Genomic DNA, 19076 nt, shown 5'->3' with positions numbered 1-19076 from the left:
TGGACACAAATAGGACATCAGGAATGGCAACATACAAAAGCCAGTAGGTGAACACTTCAATTTCCCTGAACATTCAATAATAGATTTAAAAGTACACATCCTTCAACAAAAAAAATTAAAAGCAGACTGCAAAGAGAAACTGCTGAGATACACTTCATTTGCAAACTTTACACCATTAATTTGGGCTTGAATAGGGACTGGGAGTGGCTGGCTCACTACAAAGGCAATTTTCCCTCTCTTGGTATTGACACCTCCTCATCAATTATTGGGAGTGGACCACATCCACCCTGACTGAATTGGCCTTGTCAACACTGGCTCTCCACTTGTAAGGTAACTCCCTTCTCTTCTTGTGCTAATATATTTATGCCTGTATCTGTAATTTTCACTCCCTGCACCTGAAGAAGTGGGGTTTTTACCCATGAAAGATTATGCCCAAATAAATGTTAGTCTTTAAGGGGCCACCGGACTCCTCATTGTTTTTGTGGATACAGACTAACACAGCTACCCCTCTGATACTGTTTATAAACAAAATTCTGACTCCCTGCCTCACAGGGGCCCAAGCTGGGAGAAGTCTCCTGTCTCCTCTGCAGAACTCATTGCACACTCAGGCTGCCTGCCTGATGCTTGCAGTTTTGGGGGTGCAATGCCCCACCCTGCCCCCCAAACTCCACCCATGATTTTATGAATAATTAGTTTTATTTGCCCCATCTTAGCACACTTGTACACAAAACATTAATAATGATTGACCTCTGCATTAAAGACTAAGAATAATAATGAGCTAATCTAGGCTACCGTCTTCCTGGGATAATCAGTCACAGGGACTAGATATGGATGTTGATGCAAGGTTTATGCATGTGTGGGAAACTGCTGCACATGGATTCAGGTGGCCTGATTCTGATCTCACTTACATCCGTGTAAATCCAAAATAATTCCACTGAAGTCAAAAGAGCTAACCTAGGTAAGGGATATCAGAATCAGGCCCAGGGAATTTTCTTTTACAAAACTAGAACAGTAATAGTATATGATATAATGAAGACACACTAGATTCCACTAGCTGATAGAATAAAAAATAAAACTGTGCTCTGCTCAGCTACGTGACTGCCTTCCAGAATTAGACAAAGAGCCTGGGATGATTCGCTCCATAATTTTTCCAGCAGGATCAGACAGCTCACCTAAAACCCAGCTCCACCCTCTGTGAAGCTAAGTGAAAAGGCCACTGCTGGCCTTCCTGATCACCAGGGTTAAGAACAGCCAATCAAAGACAAAGTAAAAATCTTATCTGACTTGCCAGGTGTGACCTCTCCCTTCAAATATGGTTGGAACTTAAAACACACCAGTGAATAGCAGTCTCAAAATGTTCATGAACATGCACATAGAGCAAAAGAGTGAGCACACAGTTGAGATAAAATCTTCCTGACGAGAAAAATAAAATTCAAAGAAGCTGATTGAACTAGAACCACAGTTAATTTACACTATCATTTTTTACTGAGTTTGTAACTGTTTACTGGCCTGGGTAGCACTCTACATTTATGTCCACACTGCAGATGGCAGCAAACCATATATTACCTTATCTGCTGTCCAAGTCTGAAACATGGCTGCCTTCCTGACAGAAGCTCATAACTCTACGCTTTTATCATTATCATAGTCACAAACCCAGGTATGCCCATATCCATCCCAGTTTAGGGTTCATTCATTGGTTTATTCTATGGATCAAAAATTAGAGTGCATTGGCCAGATTTTCATTTACATGAACTAAGAATCTGGCTCCTTGTTTCCAGATACATTGTCTGTCTGAGTCCTATATGGGATCCATTTGGGAGAAAAGGAATAGAGATTGAAATGTTTAACAATATCCACCTGTGTAGTGATTGTGTTGACTATGTTGCAGCATTTACACACAGTTAATTAGTTGCACTGAGAGAGGAACACTGGTGAGAGGTAAAAGTTGTCATGTACAAACATGATCAATGCATGTTGATAAGGAAAACTATAGCAAATGTACAATAGCTTGCTCTTCTTAGAGGACAACATTCTTCTGGGTCTGTGGACCTCAAGGAAGAATATAATAAAATCATAGACATGTAGGGCTGGCAGGGACCAAAAGAAGGCATCAAGTCCAGCACTGAGGCAGGATCAAATAAATCTAGACCATCCCTGACAGGTGTTTGTCTAATCTGTTCTTAAAAACCTCCAATGATGGGGATTCCACAACCTACTTTGGAAGCTTATTCCAGAGGTTAATTACCCTTACAGTTAGAAAGTTTGTCCTAATACCTAACCTAAATCTCCTTACTGCAGATTAAGCCCATTACTTCTTGTCCTACCTTCAGTGGACAAGAGAACAACTGACCACTCTTCTTTTTATATCAGCCTTTAACATATTGGAGACTGTTATCAGATCCCCCCTCAGTTGTCTTTTCTCAGGACTAAACTGTCCAGGTTTTTGTAGCCTTTCCTCTAGCTCAGGTTTTCTGAACCTTTTAATCATTTTTGTTGCTGTCCTCAGAACTCTCTCCAGTTTGTCCACATGTTTCCTAAAGTGTGCACACAGAACCCGACACAGTACTCCAGCTGAGGCTTCACTGGTACTGAGTAGAGTGGGATAACTCCTGTTAATGCACCCCAGAATATTAGCCTTTTTCGCAATTGCATCACACTGTTGACTCATATTCAGTTTTGATCCATTATAGCCCCCCCTCCTTTTTAGCAGTACTACCGCTATCCAGTTATTCTCCATTTTGTAGTTGTGCATTTGATTTTTTTCCTTTCTAAGTGCAGTACTTTGCACTTGTCTTTATCTTGTTGATTTCAGACCAATTCTCCAGTTTAAGGTCATTTTTAATTCTAATCCTGTCCTCCAAAGTGCTTGCAACCCCTGCCAGCTTGGCATCATCTACAATTTTTTATAAACCTACTCTCCATTCCATTATCCAAGTCATAAATGAAAATATTGAATAGTACCGGACCCAGGACTGAGCCATGTGCAGCCCCACTAGATATACCCTCCCAGTATGACAGTGAGAGATAACTACTCTTTGAGAATGGTCTTTCAACCAGTTGTGCACTCACCTTATAGTATTTGGATCTTTGGAACAGACATGCATGTGCCATTAGTCAAACTGCTTGATACACTACTTTATCTTGCACATTCACGGTGAAATTCACTAGCACAAGCCTTAGGTATCACTTAGGACCCACACAAGCCCTCAAAATACTTGATATGGCATTTAGGTGGTGAATAGGACTTGTGTGGGCCCTCTGCCCGGGGTGAATTTCATCCTCGGTCATTTGGGTGTTCCACAGTAGACACAGAATATTTCACCCATCCTACGTTGCTGAAGAATGCACCTTTTTGGAAAGGCGGCATAGGGCCAACTTTCTGTTCTGGGATGGAACACTTAATATTGGTCAGGCCATACCCTTTTTGATTTCTACTCTCCCAAACTTGCACAAAGAGGGCTCTAGCAAATGCAACTCTTCCCCAATATTTCCTATCACAGAATAATAAACCAGGGTGAGTGGTGTCATTTTTCTAAAGCTAAAAATGAAAATATTTATATAAATTACTATAATATAAATAATAGTATTTTATCATGACAGACAAATAACAATCGACATACACTTTAGGAATGGCTATAAAAAGAACAAACTATGTTATCTGTAGTACCATTCAAACCAGAATTACTGTCTAGATGTAAGTCCTTAGTATGTACAAACACATGCACATAAGATATGTATACTTCATCTCCATTGTCTCTCTACCCTGATCTATATAACAGATAGAGGAATATGGAAAAGGAGAAGTACGTGTAAAGTACTGGAGTGAAATAAGAATAGCCATCCTGGGTCAGACCGTTGGTCCATCTAGCTCAGTATCCAGTCTCCAGCAGCCAGTACCACAGCTTCAGGGGGAGAGTAGAGAACTGGGCAACTTTGGCGAGACCCACCCTATCTTCCCCTCCTGGTTTCTGGCAGTCAGAGGTGTAGGGTCACCTGAGCGTGGGATTACATCCCTGACCATCTTGGCTAATAGCCATCGATGGAACAATCCTCCATGAATTTAACTAGTTCTTTTTTTTTCAATGATCTAGTCACAATCTCTCTTCCTAGTTTTAATATGATCATGAGCAATAACACTAGAAACCTATAATCTGATAGATTCTATTTTATGTTTTAATCATTAAACTTTGAACACAACATATTTTAATCATGTCCACTTTCAAAAAAATCTCTATCCATATATTATGTTTCCCAATCAGCGTATGATGCAGCATACCAAATCCAATTAAAATAAATGGACAAAAGCTCTACATGTGGAGCTTGTATAGGAATTATGACCCGATCCAGCAAAGACATTTGCACATGGCTAACTTTATGCCCTTTGTGTAGTCCCATTGACTTTAATGGAGTCAAGAGACCTGGTTGGGTAGACTGGGAGTTCAGAGGATGATATTTTTAATGTGGGTTGGAACTGTTTCTTTTGGAGCGTTCATTTTTGGATACTGATCCAATGCAATGTTTGTGTTTGTTATTGTGACAGCAAAATGTCAGCACATTTTATAAATAGAAAAACATCTAAGAGACAAGTTTATTTTGAGAAGCAGAGATAAGCAAGGCAAAATATGGTTCAAAATCTGTTTTTATTTAAATTGAATATTTAATCTGGTAGCAGAAAACCGTTTGAGAAAACCACTTTTTCCTACAGTTCAAATATTTGTCTTAAGAAAATAATCCAATACGCTTCCATGTCAAAGGCTTGTTTTGGTGTTTAAACGTCAGAATGTCAATTCTATTTCAACTTGTGGATTACTCCACTCACTCTGAGAGAGAACTGGCTGAGGCTGAAATGTCAGATCATATGTTTCTTTTAGCACATTGAAAAAGATTTATGCTGCTCTTTAGCTATGTGCTTTTAGCTGGCTGGTTATTTATTTATGTATGACGATCCAAACTTTTTATATGCTTCTCTGAACTGAATCTGTTCTTAAAGTTTTTTGGAGATTTGCTGATCACTAATAAATACTGGTCTACGCTTCAAAACAAACTTTTGGATTGTTAAAGGGGAGATCTTCAAGGACACAAAAGACAGCCAGGGGTCTAACTCATGTTGATATTCAATGGGAGCTGGGGGCCTAATTGCCATTTGTGCCCTCAAAAATCTGCCACTGAGTGGTCTTTCACATTGAAATGTGTGAAAAATGCGCAAACCCCCTCCAACACACAGTACTGTGGCTGAGTTCTTAGCTGTGGAGAGAGCATGAAAGGAACAGAAAGAGAAACATTCTGTTTGGTTAACCACACACCTGTTATGGATACAGAGAAGAAGAGGGGAGTATACTGTGGCTGCAGAGGATGGAGGATGGTGCAGGGGTTTGGACCACAGAATATCTAGGGATACTTTACCTTGCATGAGGAATGGGGTGAGTTGCATAGAATGTGAGAGACTTCAATCATGCTGCTAGGAAACATAAGGGGACACTGGTACTGCAGACACACAGCAAAAGCAAACAGAGAAAGTTTCCCTAGCATTCAGGTGCGCCAAACCACGTTTAATCAAGAGAGAAGAGCTTTCAGCATGAATGCCAGCAGCTGGCGTAGGGCAGCAGGCACAAAGTAAGACAGACCTCCCAGACAGATTCCCATTGCTGTCATGTCACCATATGCAAAGTACTACCGATTCTTCCTTTTATTCTATCCACTGATATTCAAAGTACTTGAGATTAGCAAATGAAAGTTAAATAAAATAACTGTTAGGCAAGAGCAGAAGGTACTGTGAGCTGACCTTCTCAACAGAGAATAAAATGAGTTTTCTTGACAGACCTTACATGAAATATATAAAATTGAAGCAACAGCAATCAAAAAGAAAACTGAGGCCATGTCAACCTGCCCATGTAAAAATAATTTTTGTGTGTAACACAACAGCCAAATACCACTGTTTGGGTATGGTACACAGGAATACTACCAAAGGATGGAATGAGGCTGGGTGTATTTTAGTTTGGGCAAAATCTTAGGTTTTGGATCTGAATTCAGAAGCCAAAGCATCTTTGATTCTGGGTTATGTTTTTTCTTTTTTGGATCCATGGTCTACTGGAATATGGAGTAGTTTAAACACTTCCAATTTCCCCATTTGCCTAATAACACTGAAACCAATATAATTCAATAATGCACTAATTTTATCCCTTTAAATACTTTTTGCCCTGCATCCAGGATAATGAATAGAACAGATTAACATAGAAAACCATACAGTAAACTGCCCATAACATTGAAAAACTTCATAAAAATAGGAGACAGAGTAAATTTAGTGATGGGGAAATCTCAGGTTTAGAGATTATCTTGGATACTTAGTTGAAATGTCCAAATTTATAGGCAACTCCCCGAACCTGCCATGGACCTCTGTCCCTACACAGTCACCCTTGCCCCAACAGGCCTAGTCACAGATTCTCTTCCTTTGTCCCTCCCAGCACCCTGTCCGATTGCCCAAAGATGACAGGCCTACACATACCTCACAGTTGTCTCTCATTTTGAGAAATGTCATTCACTTTAGGTCCAAAATGAGTTATATTCCATACAAATTTGGTGTCTCATTTTATTTTTGAAAAAAGAAAAGGAGTACTTGTGGCATCTTAGAGACTAACCAATTTATTTGAGCATAAGCTTTCGTGAGCTACAGTGTACACTAAGTGAGCTGTAGCTCACGAAAGCTTATGCTCAAATAAATTGGTTAGTCTCTAAGGTGCCACAAGTACTCCTTTTCTTTTTGCAAATACAGACTAGCACGGCTGTTATGCTGAAACCTGACATTTTATTTTTGAAAATTATTTACAACAGGATCATGAAACTGATGTTATGACTGAAGTTATTTACACTAAAGGAAGGAACCCCACAGCATTTATGCATGTTTCCTAAATAAATAATTTTCTATGCTTCTCCTTTTGGGCCTTTGTCATATACTGCATCCTTGGGCTACATCAGGTTGAGAGAGAGATGGGCCTGCTCCCCGCTCTGGTATTTCAGGGACACATCCGCTGTCCTCCACAAGACTGTTATGACACATGGGATTCTCTCTCTCTCTCTCTCTCTCACACACACACACCCTCCCCCCCCCCCGAGAAAAAGAGTCAAATTGGTTTTTGCTCACCCTCTTGAGCATCTGAGACAGGCTCAGCCAATCAGCAAACATGAATATATGCCATGTAACTTCCCTTTCTGCCCAGGGACCAGCCCGGCTCAAAATTCAAAATGCATCACAAAACTTCCTCAAAATGTTCAGATTCTAGAAAGTTATTTTTAAAACAAAGTTTCATGCCCAAATTTGATTAAATTTTTTCATGGTCATGGAACATTTTTTCATGAAACATGGGAAAAACACCAGGAGATCAAAACCAGGTAGATTCTGACAATGTTTAATTTTGCTTCAAAGGTTGTATTCCTAAATTGATGCCTATACCCATGCTAAAATTTCACATGTTCTAGACTTTAACTGCCATGTGAACTACCTTCTCCTCTGAGCCTAAGGAAGTTTGAGAAGTTGCATATTTTGAAGATTGCTGCTGGCTCAGCAGAGATTCCTCAATTTGCTGAGACTGCAAAGAATGTTTTGACAAAGGAAAGAGGCTTGTAGAGGACTGTGAGTGTTGGCACTGCACATATCTGTATTTTATCAAACTTAGCAAAATGTTTGATCAGTTTATGGATGGCTGAAAGTTTAGGCCATTTTTATTTCTGATGAACTGTTTTTTCCATGCCTATTTTAATGCATTACATGCACTTTTAAATCAGAAGCTAAATATAAGTCAGTGGAACATTTACTGCATCTTTCCCCATATTTGGCAGTCTGACATCCCACAATTATTTTACATGGATGCTTCTTTCAGTGAATGTGGCTAGTTAAAAGAGCTGAATCTTCTTGAACAAACTGTACAGTTTTTCTAAAGGAATAACAGACTGCCTTTTTAAAATGGAAAGATTAACACTGAAATTTTCATTTCAGTTGTCTAAGATCAATGTGTAATTATAGCTATATGAAATAACATGTAGACTGTCTCATGAGCACAGCTTATTTTTAAATGGTTTGATATGTAACACACAGTGCTTTTGAGGAAGTGGATATATTTTTAAGGATCAGGAATCATTAAATGACACTTACTAGATATGGTGATCCACGGTATTTTGATACATCACTTTGGCCTGGGCCCAGATAACAAACACCCCAAAACTTTGGTTGGGGAGGCTATGGTAAATCAAAATCTGGATCTCTGCTTTGCAGTTCATGGCCACCTATATAATTTGTTTAATATAATTATGAAGAATTTGATTTGTCATTACATACTTCTGGAGGCTAAAAGTATATAGGCCCTGATTTAGCAAAGTATTATTCAAGTATCTAACTTCAAGCATTTAAATAATTATATTCCTGTTTATCAAAGCATTTATGCCCATGCTTAAGTGTGCTGATGATTTGGGGCCATAATGTTTAAATTATTCAGCCATATTCTGCTCCCACTTACATTCAGGCAAGTCATGGAAGCTGCTGAGGTTGCACAGATGTAACAGATCAGAATTTGGTTCATTGATTTTTTTAAAAAGAATTTTTTTTTGCAAGGAACACCTTTAAGAACATAAGAATGGCCACACTGGGTCAGACCAAAGGTCCATCTAGCCCAGTATCCTGTCTCCCAACAGTGGCCAATGCCAGGTGCCCCAGAGGGAATGAACAGAACAGGTAATCATCAAGTGATCCATCCCCTGTGACTCATTCCCAGCTTCTGGCAAACGGAGGTTGTATTCCTAAATTGATGCCTATACCCATGCTGAACCATCTCTGATATGTTTCACTTGGGACAAGGATATGTATCTGAGTACAACATACTTTTGCTTCCTGACCTTTTATAGGGGAAAACACAGTTCTTGCTGCACTAATATTTGCCGTGGATCTCACCCCAGTTTGTAAGCTATGTATTTTCTTTGCACTTGAAGAGAGCTGGGAGAACATGGCATAAAATGTTTGGGAACTATTTGTATTTTTAAATACATTTTTTTCAAATGTTAATGCCTCCTTTGCTTTCCTCAATGGACTGGAGGCAGAATGGAGGGAGGGAGAGCAGCAGTTGTTTGGGGAAGATGGGTGATCAATTGCCAGTGGGTTTGGGGGTAGATGATGAATTTGTTTGGAGATCTGTGGGGACAAAGTATAGGTTGAGATCGGGGGGACGGGGGGACAGGCATGGCTGTGGGGGGGATTTATGCTCATATAATCAAAGGACTAGAAACATTGCTCCAGGACTGATGGGGTGGGACTGCGGAAGATGGATTGGAAGTCTGAAAATTTGTTAAAGTGAGTGAGGGGAAAAGGATGGATTGGGAAGAGGAATATGATTGGGGTAGGTAGGGAATCAATTGATTAGGGAGCAGGGAGATGAGAGAAGCAGAAAAATCAATTGGAGACAGAATGCAGTTGGATCAGATTGGATTGGAAGAGCAAAGGAGGGACTGAGGGGTTCAGAGGATGGATTGATGAAGAACAGAATGGACTTTTGTGGGCAGAAAATGCATTGGGGATAAGCAGGGGTGGGATGGGCGGAGGACAGGCTGGGGAACTGATCAGGGGTCTGAGGAGGCAGATATTGTATTCAGAGATGTAGTGGGGGCAGAAGATGGATCAGGGCAAAGAACTGTTCAGGGCCAGAGCGTTCACTGGAGAGACGAGGGGAAAGGGTACGGATTGTGGGCAAAGTAGCAATTTTAGAAGTTTAGGAGGCAGAGGATGGATTGTTTAGGCTGGAGTTTGTTGAAGTTAGACTGGGGGCAGATGACTGAGCTGGTGGAGAATGGGAAAGAAATGGAAGATGAAGTCAAGAAAGAGATGGGAGCCTAAGCAAAGGCAGAGAAAAATAGCAAAAATGATGAGGGAAGCTTAGGGAGAGAAATCAGAATATAGGGTTGAAGTGGGAGCTGGAAGACAGAACATGGAGAGACAGTAAACAGGATACAGAGAGCAGAGTGGAAGCAAGGGAAAACAAACCTCGGCAGGGTAAAGGGATGTGGGAGTGAAGACTGTGGGAAAGTGAGAACAGGAATGAATGAGATGGAAGGGGAAGAGGTGGAGGGACAGAAACTTGGGGAGACACACATTTAGAGGGGAGATAAAGTTCTCCTTAGGAGAAAAAGACATGGAAGAGAGACAGGCTGATAGAGAAGGAAAGAAAGCTGAGTGAAAAGAATAAAAACAAGGGAGACACATAAGCTTCTCATTTTTATTAATTTATGACAAAGATTGGTGGCAAAATACTCTACAAAGTCAAACATTTGTGTGTATTGTACCTTTAAATGTGGAATTAAGGAAATTTGGGAGCGCTGTTCAGGAACTTAGTATGGGACAATAATGTTTCTGTATGTGAAATTAATGTTGACACAAGGTTTTAAAAGAATATATGAATATTTTTTGTGTCTGATGAAGAATATGATGAGTGCTTTTAGAGCCCAGGATATTTTTGAGCATGGTTACATTTTAACAGAATGCAGTTCACCACTAGTAGTTTACTTCAGAGTTCCAGAGAAATGGCAGGTAGACTACCTGTTTGTTCAAATCTTGGTCTAAAATCTTCCAAAGTGCAGGAAATTGCACTTGGTATTTCAAACTATGCTGGGAAGGGCCACCTGAACCTCCACTGCTCTTCACATTTTCATGGTTTTGTTTAGTTACACACAAGCTTGAACATCTTTAGACCTTTAGAGTTCCTTTCATTTCCATTTTTCACTTTCACATTCTGCCCTTGTCCCTCTCTCCCTCAAACACAGCCAATTCCTACCCTGCTTTTTTAATTTCCCTTCTCCTGCTCACAATGCTCACGTCAATCTGGTCATCAGCTTAATTCCCCATTTTCCTTCTCTTGACTTCATATAGCCCCTTGTCCCATCTCGATCTGCTTCTTCCAGATGCCAGTGAGCCCACAGACTTTCCAACTCCCTCTCTTCTAGTCCAAACTTTACCTGGCTGATATTCAAGAAAAGGGTCTCTGGTCTGACATTTTGTTTTATGGGTTCTGTCTGGTCACTCTGCTAGGGACACCGTCTCTGCCCATCCTGGCTAATATCCACTGATAGACCTATCCTCCATGAATTTATCTAGTTCTTTTTGAACCCCTGTTATAGTCTTGGCCTTCACAACATCCTCTGGCAAGGAGTTCCACAGGTTGACTGTGCGTTGTGTGAAAAAATATTTCATTTTATTTGTTTTAAACCTGCTGCCTATTAATTTCATTTGGTGGGCCCTAGTTCTTGTGTTATGAGAAAAGTAAGTAACACTTCCTGATTTACTTTCTCCATACCAGTCATGATTTTATAGACCTCTTATCTATACCCACTTAGTCGTCTCTTTTCCAAGCTGAAAAGTCCCAATTTTATTAATCTCTCCTCATAGAGTGGCCATTCCATACCCCTAATAATTTTTTTGCCGTTTTTTGAACCTTTTCTAATTCTAATATATCTTTTTTGAGATGGGGCGACCACATTTGCATGCAGTATTCAAGATGTGGGCATACCATGGGTTTATATAGAGGCAATATGACATTTTGTGTCTTATTATCTATCCCTTTCTTAATGATTCCCAACATTCTGTTCGCTTTTTTGACTGCTGCTGCACATTGAGTGGATGTTTTCAGAGAACTATCCACAGTGACTCCAAGATCTCTTTCTTGAATAGTAACAGCTAATTTAGACCCCATCATTTTATATGTATAGTTGGGATTATATTTTCCAATGTGCATTACTTTCCATTTATCAACATTGAATTTCATTTGCCATTTTGTTGTCCAGTCACCCAGTTTTGAGATCCTCTTGTAACTCTTCGCAGCCTGCCTGGGACTTAACTATCTTGAGTAGTTTTGTATCATCTGCAAATTTTGCCACCTCACTGTTTACCCCTTTTTCCAGATCATTCGTGAATATGTTAAATAGGACTGGGCACAGTACAGACCCCTGGGGGATACCACTATTTACCTCTCTCCATTTTGAAAACTGACTATTTATTCGTACCCTTTGTTTCCTATCTTTTAACCAGTTACCAATCAACGAGAGGACAATCCCTCTTATCCCATGACAGCTTACTTTGCTTAAGAGCCTTTGGTGAGGGACCGTATCAAAGGCTTTCTGAAATTCTAAGTATACTATATCCACTGGATCCCCCTTGTCCACATGCTTGTGGACCCCCTCAAAGAATTCTAGTAGATTGGTGAGGCATGATTTCCCTTTACAAAAAACATGTTGACTCTTCCCCAACAAATTATGTTCATCTACGTGTCTGACAATTTTGTTCTTTACTATAGTTTCAACCAAACAGTTTGCCCGGTACTGAAGTCAGGCTTACTGACCTGTAATTGCCAGGATCACCTCTGGAGCTCTTTTTAAAAATTAGTGTTACATTAGCTATCCTCCAGTCATTTGGTACAGAAGCTGGGTTACAGACCACAGTTAGTAGTTCTGCAATTTCACATTTGAGTTCCTTCAGAACTCTTGGGTGAATACCATCTGGTCCTGGTGACTTATTACTGTTTAGTTTATCAATTTGTTCCAAAACCTCCTCTAATGATACCTCAATCTGGGACAGTTCCTCAGATTTGTCACCTAAAAAAAATGGCTCAGGTTTGGGAATCTCCCTCACATACTCAGCTGTGAAGACTGATGTAAAGAATTCATTTAGTTTCTCTGCAATGGCCTTATCGTCCTTGAGTGTTCCTTTAGCATCTCAATCGTCCAGTGGCTCCACTGGTTGTTTAGCAGGCTTCCTGCTTCTGGTGTACTTAAAAAATTTTTCCTATTACTTTTTGAGTCTTTGGCTAGCTGTACTTCAAATTCTTTTTTGTCCTTCCTAATTGTATTTTTACACCTCATTTGCCAGAGTTTATGCTCCTTTCTATTTTCCTCACTAGGATTTAACTTCCACATTTTAAAGGATGCCTCTGTGCCTCTCAGTACTTCTTTTACTTTGTTGTTTAGCCACAGTGGCTCTTTTTTGATTCTCTTACTATGTTTTTTAATTTAGGGTGTACATTTAAATTGAGCCTCTATTATGGTGTCTTTAAAAAGTTTCCATGCAGCTTGCAGGGATTTCACTTTTGACGCTGTACCTTTTAATTTCTGTTTAACTAACCTTCTCATTTTTGTGTAGTTCCCCTTTCTGAAATTAAATGCTACAGTGTTGAGCTACCGTGGTGTTTTCCCCACCACAGGGATGTTAAATTTAATTATATTATGGTCACTATTACCAAGCAGTCCAGCTATACTCACCTCTTGGACCTGATCCTGTGCTCCACTTAGGACTAAATCAAGAACTGCCTCTCCTCTTGTGGGTTCCAGGACTAGCTGCTCCAAGAAGCAGTTATTTAACCGAGAGCTGTGCAAAATGTTCACAGTGAAAACAAGATTGTTGCAAAAATTCCCATATTTAGCTCAATGGCTGAGACAGCACTTGTCAGAGCCATATAAGATTCCAATCTTTGCAGCTCTTCCTGTCCTCCCTGTGCCTAAAATCTCATTCGTATATGGTGAGAGTAGAATCTTGCCCTTTTGGGACCAGGTGGAGAGGCTCCTGTTGTACTTCTGACTAGTGCTGAAGCTCACTGAATAGCATATCTCAGAAGCCTGTTTGTTTCAACGACTTCATTTGATTTCTGCTTTGTTTTAATAAGCATTGATGAATCCTAATTGTGGTACAGAAGCCTGTCCACAACATAAAAGCCACCACAATCAAGACTTAGTGAGGCAAAGAATTCAATAAATACAGAAACTGAAGCTACCTTTTCTGCACTACAGATTGTTCACTGTTGGAGGGGTTGAGGCAGACACAAGGTAAATAATTAAGAGAAGGATTTGTCAATAAGCTATTAAAAATAGTACAAAATTAACTGAATACTTTGTTTTGCAAATATATTGCCTGAATTATCAGTAAAAACAATGAGGAATCCTTGTGGCACCTTAGAAGGCAACTCCCATCTTTTCATGTGCTGTATTTTTATACCTGCCTACTGTATTTTCCACTCCGTGCATCTGATGAAGTGAGCTGTAGCCCATGAAAGCTTATGCCCAAATAAATTTGTTAGTCTCTAAGGTGCCACAAGGATTCCTCATTGTTTTTTCTGATCCAGACTAACACGGCTACCCCTCTGAAACCTGAATTATCAGTCTGGCTGTATGTAACTGGGCAAATCATCTAAAAACATTCAGTGAATAACTGGACAAATATTGTGAAATGTAATGAATAAATTATTTGAGAAATATTATTTGACCAGCTGTACTTGATCACAGTGGTGGCATAGTGGCATCTGTGTAAGGTCAGGATTTGTATCAGGAATAAGTATTTTTTTTCAGTCAACTTTTTGCTTGTAGTCATGAGATCATGGATTCATAGATTCCAAGGCCAGAAGGGACCACTGTGATCATCTAGTCTGACCTCCTGTAAATGACGGGCCACAGAACTTCCCCAAAATAATTCTTAGGGTAGATCTTTTAGAAAAAGATCCAATCTTGATTTAAAAACTGTCAGTGATGGAGAATATACCATGACCCATGGTAAATTGTTCCAATGGTTAATTCCCTCACTTTTAAAAAATTGCACCTTATTTCCAGTCTGAATTTCTCTAGCTTCAATTTCCAGTCATTGGATCATGTTACACCTTTCTCTCCTAGACTGAAGAGCCCATTATTAAATATTTGCTCTCCATGTAGCTACTTAGAGACTGTAATCAAGTCACCCCTTAGCCTTCTTTCTCTTTGTTAAACTAAATTGATTGAGCTCTATCACTGTAAGGCATGTTTTCTAATCCTTGAATCATTCTCGTGGCTCTCCAAAACCCTCTCTAATTTCCCAACATCTTTCTTGAATTGTGGGTACCAGGACTAGACACAGTATTCCACCAGTGCCAAATACAGAGGTAAAATAACTTCTCTGCTCCTATTTGAGATTCCCCTGTTTATGCATCCCAGGATCGTACTCACTCTTTAGGCCACTGTGTTACTCTGGGAGCCTATGTTCAGCTAAGAAAACATGGGTAAATAGTAGCTACCACACTAAACCACAGATCAGAAATCTATATTCTCTGAAGGTTAGTAAATCTAGGGTCTGATCTAGTCCTTGCTGAAGTTAACTGAGAGTATCTTCACTGACTACAATCAATGTTAGATTGAACCTCTAGCCTTCAGTTACCTAAAGGGAGACTTTATATTTTAAATGTATATATGTGAAATATTTGTTGAAATCTGTTCAGAATCATTCTATGTCCTGCTTCACTTTGCTGTCAGAAGAAAAAAAATTGTGTTTCCAATTGTCCCCTTGATTAAACCAGTTCTCATTAAAAAATGTATATCTGTCCTTCATGTCCATGTCTGATTTTTAGGAGTTTATATTAATCCATGCAAAGCATATGGAGGATTCAAGTGAAATTGGCTATTAGGTTCTGACAGTTATTTAGAGTTTAATTACTTGCTAGAAACTCACTCCTAAAAAAAGAGTAATACACTTGAATTAAAAAATAATGTTGGTCTATAGTGTTTGGCAATCAGAGGAGATCCGGAGTAAAACTGTATTAGCTCACCCACCTTATCTCTCAAATATCCTGTCACCAACGTGGCTAGAACAACACTGCATGCAAATTTACCATAGTTAACTTTTCGCCCCTTCTACCCCCCCAAGAAGTGCATATTGCAGCATATTCATTGCCAATGAATTAAAAATGTGAAAGGTTGTCTTCAAGCAGAGTGAGATTTGATCCCTTAATCTAGCTAACATTTCATATTTCAAAGTCACTCCATGCAAAATACTTTCATTTCTATGGATGGACTTTTAGATTTAATTTTTGCAGTGAATATTCTCTTTATAACACACACAGAAAAACAGGATATTTTGCATAATCTCCTTAGTTTGATCAAGGCATTTTTACATTACATAAAGTCAAATATATGAAAACAGGGCAGATGGCTAGCCTCCCTGTGACTGAAAATTCCTGCAAGATATTTCTTTTTGATCATGTTACATTTTATTTTAATTTTTTGGATGTGATTTGAAAATCAGAATTACATGCTGCCTCTGATGTGACATTTGAGGGTCTGCTTTCTGTTTTTCACTACGTATATTCTGCACCTAAATGGCTGCTTTATAAAATGTAACATCCTTTCAATTAAACATGTCAGGAGCACAAGTATATTATATGAACATCATAGTAGGCCTAGTTTTGAATATAAAACAATCCTACTGAAACATGTAACATCACTACATGATGTGACTTAATAATTGGAGATTCACTTGTGCTGAAAATGTGTAGTACTGCACACTGATTTTCAGCTGGGAAAACTATCAAATCAATGCATGAGGTATTCTTCACAAATTAATAATGTTGCGAACAAGGACACATCAGACACCTGCAGTGTACAAAGTGTTTACCATTCATGGACTAAATGCAAAAGCAAACAGAATGAGCTTTCCAGCTATCTTTTTTATGTCCACTAGTGAAGTCCTCTGCCTGCTCTGATTTAGTGCCAAGTTTCCTCAAAATGTGCCTAAATCAAAAGACACTTGAAGTCAATAAAAGTCTTTCCACTGACTTCAGATCAGGTACAGTCTGACTCTCCTAGTCTTGATACCCAAAAAATTATGGTGGGTGAGTGGAGTATAAAAATAGAGACAGACAGAAATCTCTATTTTAACGCCACCAGCCACCAGGTCTGTACAGGACAATCTTCATTGTCTGTCAATACTTTAATCATTTGCAGGGCTTGATGCTGAATGGTGTGAGCTGGCCTGGTCAGCAAGAGACAGTGCATATTGCTACTTAAACTGCCTTGGCAAATTCACTTTTTTCAAGTGAAATGCCACAAAAAACTGCCTACTACTGCATTTATTCCCTAAACAGACTGATTAAAACATAAGCCCATGATAAAACAACAGTGTGTACTCAAGGGGATACAGTTATTGTTCTGTAAATGAAAAGTGCCCCTTTTATTTACCAAGGCAGCTGATATTTTAATTTCACAAAAGGGTCCTGTGCAAAGGTTTCCTTATAAAGCTGAGTACCAAAAAACATAATCAAATTTCCACAGAGAAGCTGCTGTTGGTTCCCCTCTCTTGCATAATATACTTCACTAGCACAAACTTGTCTCTATCTGCCACATGAGCAGAATGTCATACCAAATGGTGCTACAGAACAACCGAGTCCCAGTGGAGCCTTTTTTTTTAATGTCCATAAGCATTATTATTGCAAATACCAGATGAATTCATGATGAGGAGGAGTACACTGCAGTGTCACAGTGAATGGGTACTGGGATTCATGCAGTGATACTTGGCTTCTTTTCTGCTGCCCATGAAATATGTCAAAGAACCAGAAACCCCCACCAAAAAATAGAATGAGATAATTACCTAACATGATGAAGGGAATTCCCAGGAAGGTGGAATTGTATTTCCCACCAGTCAGATTGATGATTCCAGCTGCAGTCAGTGTGGCTAAGCTCACCGTTAACAATCCTAAAAGGCCAAGCCAAGGTTTGCTGCGGACACAATCCTGCATGGAACAGCAGAGTATGGCCAAAGTGACCACAAGGACCAGGCTTGTGGTCAGGTAACGTTCTGACACCCTGCTCGTCTTTTGGAAATCCTCCCTCAGCGAAGACGAAGTGAAGGGATACATTTTGACTTTCCTGTTGGATTTCTGGAAAAGTTCGACAGTGTCACGAAAGATGGATTCCCACTTTTCTGCTACCATGTCATTCAGAGAGTTGATCGCCTGCAAGTAGTAGGTGAGCTGGATGGCTTCTGCAGACTTCACCCGATCTTTGCTGTGCACGGTAACCCCGCCAAGCTGGTGCCCGTTATACACTTCCCTGCCATCCTTTAAGTGAGTGATTGGATATGTGATAACAAAATTAGTTCGATTAGAAGATCGAGCAGACTTTAGCTCCTCCAGTACATGCACTATGTCGTCCACTATGCAAGTCTTGTCATTATTCAGGATACATATATGGGCAAATGTGTAATTGAAACCAGGTCTTTGTACTTGGATCCTGGTCACAGCTGAGTGCAACTGTAAAGAGGAGAAAAATCACACACATTATTCATCAGTTAATTGTGCACCATAGCAGGCAGAATGACAGCAGCTTTGTCATCTCGGTCCATTTCCTATTTACTCTAGGCAAAAAAAATTTCTAATTGCTACAATATTAATAGTAAGCACATTATAAAAATGCAAAACATGCATTAAAGTACTGATATTTTCCCCCAATTTCCTTTACTCATAACTCAATTATGTTTTGACTTCTATAAATGCTAGGTGCATCTGCTGTTCACCCTCTCCGAAAACAAAACAAAATATCATTCCAATAAACTAGAATGCTTCATTTCCAAGTGAAGCAAAAGACACAGCTACAGACCAGCTACATTATGGCAATGTAATAATAATCAGGATTGCTAAATGACCACTGCATCAGACAACTATCAGGAATGCAGTACAGAAAAGCAACATGACAGGTCATTTCAATGTGCCACTAGGGTGAGTGTAGTAGACCCTGTTGACTGGTAGTGGGAGAGTTAACCCTCTCTCAGGACAAAGGAAAGATCACAGCTGCATGTCCTATGTGCCAGGATTGTCAGGATAGCAGGACCAAACTATCTGGCATTAATTAAATTGTAGTCCTATCCACCCAAACTACAGCAAAGAGTTGAGATGATGAGGGAGGCTAAAGTTAGACGTTACAGCCTCCTGGAAGAACATATTAGCTAGCAAAACCTTTTATTTTAGGAGTTGCTGGTTGGGGCCTGCTACATTACAGTTGTATCCCAGCTCCTTTTCAGAGGTGCTTGTATTCTTCTGAAGCATACTGTTTAGGCTGAAATTTTCCATGGTTAATCTCTGACCAAAAGTGAATTGTTCTGGAAAATGTGAGCAAAAAAGGCTGTTATTTTTGAAAGAGGAAAAGAGTGGGAAAATTGCACTGTCCCCATGGGAAAAATAAAATAAAATCTTGTGACTTCTTTTGAATCAGCTTCCAGCTAAATCAGGTGGAGTTAGAAGGTTGAAATTTGGCAGGGGAATAGC

General features: G+C 39.6%; 1 protein-coding gene across 3 annotated transcripts in view; it reads right to left on the bottom strand.

Annotated features, from left to right (window-relative positions):
• The window catches only part of PTCHD1 (patched domain containing 1), a 52988-nt gene that overhangs the window by 18872 nt on the left and 15040 nt on the right, over positions 1 to 19076 (bottom strand). For all 3 annotated transcript variants that reach the window (XM_075131935.1, XM_075131933.1, XM_048863014.2), the window contains one exon: positions 17405 to 18065. In XM_075131935.1, the coding sequence (XP_074988036.1) occupies positions 17405 to 18065 (661 nt within the window). The remainder of the gene's footprint in view (positions 1 to 17404; positions 18066 to 19076) is intronic.

Source organism: Caretta caretta, chromosome 1, assembly GCF_965140235.1.
Source record: "Caretta caretta isolate rCarCar2 chromosome 1, rCarCar1.hap1, whole genome shotgun sequence".
In the NCBI taxonomy this organism is placed as follows: Eukaryota; Metazoa; Chordata; order Testudines; family Cheloniidae; genus Caretta; species Caretta caretta.
The sequence above is the reverse complement of the archived record's forward strand: the minus strand, read 5'-3'. Positions and strand labels throughout refer to the sequence as shown.